Raw genomic sequence first — 10,773 nt, 5'->3', positions numbered from 1 at the left:
GATGGCGTTGGTTATTATCTCGTATGTCATATAGGGCGCACTATTATAGTTAACAATGTGATTGCATCTGCACTGTGGCATCGGTTGTCAGTTTTAGAACCACCATCTGGCCTTCTGGCTAAGATACAGGCAATTATTGTGGATTTCTTTTGGGATAAATATCACTGGGTTCCACAAAGTGTTTTGTATTTGTCAAAAGAAGAGGGGGGACAATGTCTTGTACATCTTGCTAGTAGGGCTGCTGCTTTCCGGTTTCAGTTTATTCAAAGGTTGCTTTATGGACCGGAAAATGTGGTGTGGAGAGGGGTGGCAGGTCTTATATTACAACGGGTTGGAGGATTAGGTTTAAAGAAGGCTTTATTTCTGGTTGATAGTAGCCAGATTTCTAGGGAGGGAGTACCTCTGTTTTACAGAGGACTTCTCAGAGTGTGGAGCATAATGAAGGTGTCCAGACGAACTTCAGCGGAGTCAGTGCATTGGCTGTTGGAGGAACCTCTGGTGTATGGGGCAAGACTGGATTGTACAACTGCAGCTGTTCCACATTTCTCCAAGATTCTGGTGAAGGGGAAAATCATCACCTTAAGACAGTTAATGGCCATGGCTGGGCCCGCCTTAATGGATGGAAGACGGGTGGCAGAACATTTGGGGATGAGGTCGGAAAGGATTGTCGGACAAATGCTGGGGAGCTGCAGGAAGACTCTGTCAGCGGAAGAATGGGGTATGCTTAGTAGTCACAAGAAGAAGGTACAAGATGAAGACGTCTCATTTCCAAGACTAGGGATTACACCAAATATCCCAGAGTCAGAAAGAAAGGCGTTATTGCTGGATTTGAGAGGGTTGGAGGAGGTGGTTTTGGATGAGGTGAATGGGAAGGACTTGTATAGGGGTGTCAAGGTGTTGAATAAAGATAAATTGAAAAATAGAAAAGACACTCCATGGAGGGTAAAATTGGGCATTGATGATAGGGTAAAGCCAGCATGGAGGGCACTGTACAAACCACCGTTACAAAAGGGTACTGGTGATATGCAATGGAGGGTTTTACATGGCATCATTGCAGTTAATGCTTTTGTATCTGTTATTAATTCAGATGTTAGAGATGGATGTCCTTTTTGTAATATAAGAGAAACCATTTTTCACTGTTTTATGGAGTGTGAGAGGATAAAACCTCTATTGGAAATGCTGGAATCTTTGTTTAAAGCTGTAGGGGAATTTTTCAATAACACTGTTTTTATTTTGGGGTTTCAATATAGTAAACAACAGAAAAGAAAATGTCAAATGTAAAATTTTATTTTGGGACAAGCTAAGATGTCAATTTTTCTGAGTAGAAAACATAAGATAGAAACGGGATATGGGAAGGATGTAAGATGTGTTTTTAAAGGATTAGTGAAAGCAAGAATAAAAGTAGATTTTGAGTTCTTTTCAGCTGAAAAAGATCTCCTATTATTTGAGGAGAAGTGGGCCTACGAAAGAGCGCTTTGTTTTGTAGAGGAGGGGAAATAATTTTTTGCCGATGAAATAAGTTGAATGTATATGTTATGTATTTATTTTTGTTTAGGAATTACATTTGTTGTTTCATTTCTGAAAAGGCAGTGTGTCATTTTTTTATGTTAACACTTGAGTAAAAAATAAAGGTTTTATAAAAACTCAAAACTCTCTCTCTCTCTCTCTCCCACTACTCCCACTCACACTACCTCTTCTGTCCTATCAGCTGTCCCTTCTGTTAGATCCTTCTGTCTCCTGATTCTACATCTCCTCCCCTATCCTATCACCCTTCTCCCTCCTGACTCCTGACTCTGCCTCTCCTCCACTATCCTATCACCCTTCTGACTCCTGACTCTGCCTCTCCTCCACTATCCTATCACCCTCCTCCCTCCTGACTCCTGACTCTGCCTCTCCTCTCCTCCCCTATCCTATCACCCTTCTCCCCTCCTGACTCCTGACTCTGCCTCTCCTCCACTATCCTATCACCCTTCTGACTCCTGACTCTGCCTCTCCTCCACTATCCTATCACCCTCCTCCCTCCTGACTCCTGACTCTGCCTCTCCTCTCCTCCCCTATCCTATCACCCTTCTCCCTCCTGACTCCTGACTCTGCCTCTCCTCCACTATCCTATCACCCTTCTCCCTCCTGACTCCTGACTCTGCCTCTCCTCCACTATCCTATCACCCTTCTCCCTCCTGACTCTGCCTCTCCTCCACTATCCTATCACCCTTCTCCCTCCTGACTCCTGACTCTGCCTCTCCTCCACTATCCTATCACCCTTCTCCCTCCTGACTCTGCCTCTCCTCCACTATCCTATCACCCTTCTCCCTCCTGACTCTGCCTCTCCTCCACTATCCTATCACCCTTCTCCCTCCTGACTCTGCCTCTCCTCCACTATCCTATCACCCTTCTCCCTCCTGACTCCTGACTCTGCCTCTCCTCCCCTATCCTATCACCCTTCTCCCTCCTGACTCCTGACTCTGCCTCTCCTCCCCTATCCTATCACCCTTCTCCCTCCTGACTCCTGACTCTGCCTCTCCTCCCTATCCTATCACCCTCCTGACTCTGCCTCTCCTCCACTATCCTATCACCCTTCTCCCTCCTGACTCTGCCTCTCCTCCACTATCCTATCACCCTTCTCCCTCCTGACTCTGCCTCTCCTCCACTATCCTATCACCCCTTCTCCTCCTGACTCCTGACTCTGCCTCTCCTCCCTATCCTATCACCCTTCTCCCTCCTGACTCCTGACTCTGCCTCTCCTCCCTATCCTATCACCCTTCTCCTCCTGACTCCTGACTCTGCCTCTCCTCCACTATCCTATCACCCTTCTCCCTCCTGACTCCTGACTCTGCCTCTCCTCCACTATCCTATCACCCTTCTCCCTCCTGACTCCTGACTCTGCCTCTCCTCCCTATCCTATCACCCTTCTCCCTCCTGACTCCTGACTCTGCCTCTCCTCCCCTATCCTATCACCCTCCTCCCTCCTGACTCCTGATGCTGCCTCTCCTCCACTATCCTATCACCCTCCTGACTCCTGACTCTGCCTCTCCTCCCCTATCCTATCACCCTTCTCCCTCCTGACTCCTGACTCTGCCTCTCCTCCACTATCCTATCACCCTTCTCCCTCCTGACTCCTGACTCTGTCTCTCCTCCACTATCCTATCACCCTTCTCCCTCCTGACTCCTGACTCTGCCTCTCCTCCACTATCCTATCACCCTTCTCCCTCCTGACTCCTGACTCTGCCTCTCCTCCACTATCCTATCACCCTTCTCCCTCCTGACTCCTGACTCTGCCTCTCCTCCACTATCCTATCACCCTTCTCCCTCCTGACTCCTGACTCTGCCTCTCCTCCACTATCCTATCACCCTTCTCCCTCCTGACTCCTGACTCTGCCTCTCCTCCACTATCCTATCACCCTTCTCCCTCCTGACTCCTGCCTCTCCTCCCCTATCCTATCACCCTTCTCCCTCCTGACTCCTGACTCTGCCTCTCCTCCACTATCCTATCACCCTCCTGACTCCTGACTCTGCCTCTCCTCCCCTATCCTATCACCCTTCTCCCTCCTGACTCCTGACTCTGCCTCTCCTCCACTATCCTATCACCCTTCTCCCTCCTGACTCCTGACTCTGTCTCTCCTCCACTATCCTATCACCCTTCTCCCTCCTGACTCTGCCTCTCCTCCACTATCCTATCACCCTTCTCCCTCCTGACTCCTGACTCTGCCTCTCCTCCACTATCCTATCACCCTTCTCCCTCCTGACTCCTGACTCTGCCTCTCCTCCACTATCCTATCACCCTTCTCCCTCCTGACTCCTGACTCTGCCTCTCCTCCACTATCCTATCACCCTTCTCCCTCCTGACTCCTGACTCTGCCTCTCCTCCACTATCCTATCACCCTTCTCCCTCCTGACTCTGCCTCTCCTCCACTATCCTATCACCCTTCTCCCTCCTGACTCCTGCCTCTCCTCCCCTATCCTATCACCCTTCTCCCTCCTGACTCCTGACTCTGCCTCTCCTCCACTATCCTATCACCCTCCTGACTCCTGACTCTGCCTCTCCTCCACTATCCTATCACCCTTCTCCCTCCTGACTCCTGACTCTGCCTCTCCTCCACTATCCTATCACCCTTCTCCCTCCTGACTCCTGACTCTGCCTCTCCTCCACTATCCTATCACCCTTCTCCTCCTGACTCCTGACTCTGCCTCTCCTCCACTATCCTATCACCCTTCTCCCTCCTGACTCCTGACTCTGCCTCTCCTCCACTATCCTATCACCCTCCTGACTCCTGACTCTGCCTCTCCTCCCCTATCCTATCACCCTTCTCCCTCCTGACTCCTGACTCTGCCTCTCCTCCACTATCCTATCACCCTTCTCCCTCCTGACTCCTGACTCTGCCTCTCCTCCCTATCCTATCACCCTTCTCCCTCCTGACTCCTGACTCTGCCTCTCCTCCACTATCCTATCACCCTTCTCCTCCTGACTCCTGACTCTGCCTCTCCTCCACTATCCTATCACCCTTCTCCCTCCTGACTCTGCCTCTCCTCCACTATCCTATCACCCTTCTCCCTCCTGACTCCTGACTCTGCCTCTCCTCCACTATCCTATCACCCTTCTCCCTCCTGACTCCTGACTCTGCCTCTCCTCCACTATCCTATCACCCTTCTCCCTCCTGACTCCTGACTCTGCCTCTCCTCCACTATCCTATCACCCTTCTCCCTCCTGACTCCTGACTCTGCCTCTCCTCCACTATCCTATCACCCTTCTCCCTCCTGACTCCTGACTCTGCCTCTCCTCCCTATCCTATCACCCTTCTCCCTCCTGACTCCTGACTCTGCCTCTCCTCCACTATCCTATCACCCTTCTCCCTCCTGACTCTGCCTCTCCTCCACTATCCTATCACCCTTCTCCCTCCTGACTCCTGACTCTGCCTCTCCTCCCCTATCCTATCACCCTTCTGACTCCTGACTCTGCCTCTCCTCCACTATCCTATCACCCTCCTCCCTCCTGACTCCTGACGCTTCCTCTCCTCCCCTATCCTATCACCCTCCTGACTCCTGATGCTGCCTCTCCTCCCCTATCCTATCACCCTCCTGACTCCTGATGCTGCCTCTCCTCCCCTATCATATCACCCTCCTGACTCCTGATGCTGCCTCTCCTCCCCTATCCTATCACCCTTCTCCCTCCTAACTCCTGATGCTGCCTCTCCTCCCCTATCCTATCACCCTTCTCCCTCCTAACTCCTGATGCTGCCTCTCCTCCCCTATCCTATCACCCTTCTCCCTCCTGACTCCTAATGCTGCCTCTCCTCCCCTATCCTATCACCATCCTGCTCCTTGGCTCAGTAACTCATTGCGAGCATACAGAATGGGGCTGCGAGCAGCTGCCAAACTCTCTCTATTATAAACTATAGGGTTATATTATTATATTTCTCTGTGCTCTGTTAGCTGTTATAAGAGAGATGCTCCAATTTGGATGGAGATTCACACCTGACAAACAGTCACCAAACCTCCCTCCCTCCCTCCCTCCAGGTTGGTGCCCAGAGGTTTAGTGTCAACATGCCTCATAAGTTCAGAAACCACAACTACAAGGCCCCTACCTTCTGTGACCATTGTGGATCTCTACTATGGGGACTGATGAAGCAGGGCCTGCAATGCAAGGGTATGTGTGTGTGCGTGTGTGTGCGTGTGTGTGTGTGTGTGTATTCACTTTGGTAATAAAGGTGGTTATGTTTTCATAGGTCAGATAAGACAGATTCACTGATTTGTGTATGTGTAGCTTCTTTCAACACACTGTGTGTGTGTGTGTGTTTAGTGTGTAAGATGAATGTACACAAAAGGTGTGAGGCCAACGTAGCTCCCAACTGCTGGGTGGACGCCAAAGGCATCGCCAAAGTCCTGGCTGAAATGGGAGTCACTCCTGAAAAGATTTCCACTACAGTGCAGGAAAAAGGTTCACCCACACAAGCAAGCTTTTCTGTCCTCGTGGGGATCTAACATTTACAACCATTCAATATCCTATTTTCCCTAAAAACCTAACCTTAACGCCAAATCCTAACCCCAATTCTAACCCTTACCCTACACCTAACCCTATGCTTAAAAAAGCCTTTGTCCCCATAAGGGGGAACTTTCCCTGTTTTACTTCCCTTGTGGGGATATTTGGGGATTTCAGGTCCCCACAAGAATAGAAGAACAAGTACACACACACACACACACACACACACACACACACACACACACACACACACACACACACACACACATGGTCACAAACACACTCGAAGTCACACAGCTGTCTGACTTTCTTCATGTGTGTCTGTGCAGAGCAGGATGAGTTGGAGCGGCTACAACGTGGGATGTCGTTAGAGATGCGAGGCTCTTCCTCCTCCGGTTCCTCCTCTACCTCGCGGGACAATGGAGCAGCGAAGAGGACTCTCAAAGACTTCAGCTTCATCAATGTCTTGGGGAAAGGAAGCTTTGGAAAGGTGAGGAGAAGGAGGGAGGAGGGAAATCTCTCTCTTCCTCTCTCTCTCTGCCTCGTTCCCTCCTTCAGGTGATGTTAGCAGAGCTGAAAGGCAGTGAGGAGGTGTAAAGTATCTCTCTCTTCCTCTCTCTCTCTCTCTGACTCCCTCCCTCCTTCAGGTGATGTTAGCAGAGCTGAAAGGCAGTGAGGAGGTGTAAAGTATCTCTCTCTTCCTCTCTCTCTCTCTCTCTGACTCCCTCCCTCCTTCAGGTGATGTTAGCAGAGCTGAAAGGCAGTGAGGAGGTGTAAAGTATCTCTCTCTTCCTCTCTCTCTCTCTCTGACTCCCTCCCTCCTTCAGGTGATGTTAGCAGAGCTGAAAGGCAGTGAGGAGGTGTTTGCAGTGAAGGTGTTGAAGAAGGATGTGATCCAGCAGGATGACGATCTGGACTGCACCCTGACAGAGAAACGCATCCTGGCCCTAGCTAGGAAACACCCCTACCTCTGCCAGCTCTACTGCTGCTTCCAGACCCGGGTACACACTACACTACACACACTACACACACACACACCCCTACCTCTGCCAGCTCTACTGCTGCTTCCAGACCCGGGTACACACTACACTACACACACTACACACACACACACACACACACCCCTACCTCTGCCAGCTCTACTGCTGCTTCCAGACCCGGGTACACACTACACACACACACTACACACACACACACACCCTTACCTCTGCCAGCTCTACTGCTGCTTCCAGACCCGGGTACACACTACACACACACACTACACACACACACACCCCTACCTCTGCCAGCTCTACTGCTGCTTCCAAACCTGGGTACACACACACACACACACACACACACACACACACACACTCCAACCGTCTCCTCCCCAGGACCGTCTGTTCTTTGTGATGGAGTACGTGAACGGAGGAGACCTGATGTTTCAGATCCAACACTCCAGGAAGTTTGACGAGGCTCGCTTCTACGCCGCTGAAGTTACCTCCGCACTCATGTTCCTGTGGTTAGGGTCATATACAGGTACCCTCTGCCCTCTAACCACAGTCCACATGTTCCTGTGGTTAGGGTCATATACAGGTAACCTCTGCCCTCTAACCACAGTCCACATGTTCCTGTGGTTAGGGTCATATACAGGTAACCTCTGCCCTCTAACCACAGTCCACATGTTCCTGTGGTTAGGGTCATATACAGGTAACCTCTGCCCTCTAACCACAGTCCACATGTTCCTGTGGTTAGGGTCATATACAGGTAACCTCTGCCCTCTAACCACAGTCCACATGTTCCTGTGGTTAGGGTCATATACAGGTAACCTCTGCCCTCTAACCACAGTCCACATGTTCCTGTGGTTAGGGTCATATACAGGTAACCTCTGCCCTCTAACCACAGTCCACATGTTCCTGCGGTTAGGGTCATATACAGGTACCCTCTGCCCTCTAACCACAGTCCACATGTTCATGCGGTTAGGGTCATATACAGGTAACCTCTGCCCTCTAACCACAGTCCACATGTTCCTGCGGTTAGGGTCATATACAGGTAACCTCTGCCCTCTAACCACAGTCCACATGTTCCTGCGGTTAGGGTCATATACAGGTAACCTCTGCCCTCTAACCACAGTCCACATGTTCCTGCGGTTAGGGTCATATACAGGTAACCTCTGCCGTCTAACCACAGTCCACATGTTCGTGCGGTTAGGGTCATATACAGGTAACCTCTGCCCTCTAACCACAGTCCACATGTTCCTGCGGTTAGGGTCATATACAGGTAACCTCTGCCCTCTAACCACAGTCCACATGTTCCTGCGGTTAGGGTCATATACAGGTAACCTCTGCCCTCTAACCACAGTCCACATGTTCCTGCGGTTAGGGTCATATACAGGTAACCTCTGCCCTCTAACCACAGTCCACATGTTCCTGCGGTTAGGGTCATATACAGGTAACCTCTGCCCTCTAACCACAGTCCACATGTTCCTGCGGTTAGGGTCATATACAGGTAACCTCTGCCCTCTAACCACAGTCCACATGTTCCTGCGGTTAGGGTCATATACAGGTAACCTCTGCCCTCTAACCACAGTCCACATGTTCCTGCGGTTAGGGTCATATACAGGTAACCTCTGCCCTCTAACCACAGTCCACATGTTCCTGTGGTTAGGGTCATATACAGGTAACCTCTGCCCTCTAACCACAGTCCACATGTTCCTGCGGTTAGGGTCATATACAGGTACCCTCTGCCCTCTAACCACAGTCCACATGTTCCTGTGGTTAGGGTCATATACAGGTAACCTCTGCCCTCTAACCACAGTCCACATGTTCCTGTGGTTAGGGTCATATACAGGTAACCTCTGCCCTCTAACCACAGTCCACATGTTCCTGTGGTTAGGGTCATATACAGGTAACCTCTGCCCTCTAACCACAGTCCACATGTTCCTGTGGTTAGGGTCATATACAGGTAACCTCTGCCCTCTAACCACAGTCCACATGTTCCTGCGGTTAGGGTCATATACAGGTAACCTCTGCCCTCTAACCACAGTCCACATGTTCCTGCGGTTAGGGTCATATACAGGTACCCTCTGCCCTCTAACCACAGTCCACATGTTCCTGCGGTTAGGGTCATATACAGGTAACCTCTGCCCTCTAACCACAGTCCACATGTTCCTGCGGTTAGGGTCATATACAGGTAACCTCTGCCCTCTAACCACAGTCCACATGTTCCTGCGGTTAGGGTCATATACAGGTAACCTCTGCCCTCTAACCACAGTCCACATGTTCCTGCGGTTAGGGTCATATACAGGTAACCTCTGCCCTCTAACCACAGTCCACATGTTCCTGCGGTTAGGGTCATATACAGGTAACCTCTGCCCTCTAACCACAGTCCACATGTTCCTGCGGTTAGGGTCATATACAGGTAACCTCTGCCCTCTAACCACAGTCCACATGTTCCTGCGGTTAGGGTCATATTCAGGTAACCTCTGCCCTCTAACCACAGTCCACATGTTCCTGCGGTTAGGGTCATATACAGGTAACCTCTGCCCTCTAACCACAGTCCACATGTTCCTGCGGTTAGGGTCATATACAGGTAACCTCTGCCCTCTAACCACAGTCCACATGTTCCTGCGGTTAGGGTCATATACAGGTAACCTCTGCCCTCTAACCACAGTCCACATGTTCCTGCGGTTAGGGTCATATACAGGTAACCTCTGCCCTCTAACCACAGTCCACATGTTCCTGCGGTTAGGGTCATATACAGGTAACCTCTGCCCTCTAACCACAGTCCACATGTTCCTGCGGTTAGGGTCATATACAGGTAACCTCTGCCCTCTAACCACAGTCCACATGTTCCTGCGGTTAGGGTCATATACAGGTAACCTCTGCCCTCTAACCACAGTCCACATGTTCCTGCGGTTAGGGTCATATACAGGTAACCTCTGCCCTCTAACCAAAATCCACATGTTCCTGTGGTTAGGGTCATATACAGGTAACCTCTGCCCTCTAACCACAGTCCACATGTTCCTGTGGTTAGGGTCATATACAGGTAACCTCTGCCCTCTAACCACAGTCCACATGTTCCTGTGGTTAGGGTCATATACAGGTAACCTCTGCCCTCTAACCACAGTCCACATGTTCCTGTGGTTAGGGTCATATACAGGTAACCTCTGCCCTCTAACCACAGTCCACATGTTCCTGTGGTTAGGGTCATATACAGGTAACCTCTGCCCTCTAACCACAGTCCACATGTTCCTGTGGTTAGGGTCATATACAGGTAACCTCTCTGCCCTCTAACCACAGTCCACATGTTCCTGTGGTTAGGGTCACATACAGGTAACCTCTGCCCTCTAACCACAGTCCACATGTTCCTGTGGTTAGGGTCATATACAGGTAACCTCTGCCCTCTAACCACAGTCCACATGTTCCTGTGGTTAGGGTCATATACAGGTAACCTCTGCCCTCTAACCACAGTCCACATGTTCCTGTGGTTAGGGTCATATACAGGTAACCTCTGCCCTCTAACCACAGTCCACATGTTCCTGTGGTTAGGGTCATATACAGGTAACCTCTGCCCTCTAACCACAGTCCACATGTTCCTGTGGTTAGGGTCACATACAGGTAACCTCTGCCCTCTAACCACAGTCCACATGTTCCTGTGGTTAGGGTCATACAGGTAACCTCTGCCCTCTAACCACAGTCCACATGTTCCTGTGGTTAGGGTCATATACCAAGGTAACCTCTGCCCTCTAACCACAGTCCACATGTTCCTGGTTAGGGGTAACCTCTGCCCTCTAACCACAGTCCACATGTTCCTGTGGT

The 10,773-nt window shown here is 50.5% G+C and overlaps 1 protein-coding gene across 1 annotated transcript in view; it reads left to right on the top strand.

Annotated features, from left to right (window-relative positions):
* The first annotated feature begins 5,538 nt into the window (after positions 1-5,538).
* Positions 5,539-10,773, top strand: part of LOC135563988 (protein kinase C epsilon type-like) — a 55,326-nt gene continuing 50,091 nt past the window's right edge. Inside the window, exons 1-5 of the mRNA XM_065008379.1 lie at positions 5,539-5,641; positions 5,795-5,932; positions 6,304-6,464; positions 6,802-6,975; positions 7,348-7,475. Of these exons, the coding sequence (XP_064864451.1) occupies positions 5,539-5,641; positions 5,795-5,932; positions 6,304-6,464; positions 6,802-6,975; positions 7,348-7,475 (704 nt within the window). The remainder of the gene's footprint in view (positions 5,642-5,794; positions 5,933-6,303; positions 6,465-6,801; positions 6,976-7,347; positions 7,476-10,773) is intronic.

The sequence above is a fragment of the Oncorhynchus nerka genome, linkage group LG23, assembly GCF_034236695.1.
Source record: "Oncorhynchus nerka isolate Pitt River linkage group LG23, Oner_Uvic_2.0, whole genome shotgun sequence".
In the NCBI taxonomy this organism is placed as follows: domain Eukaryota; kingdom Metazoa; phylum Chordata; class Actinopteri; order Salmoniformes; family Salmonidae; genus Oncorhynchus; species Oncorhynchus nerka.
Note: the sequence above shows the minus strand (reverse complement) of the source record. Positions and strands in the feature narration are given on the sequence as shown.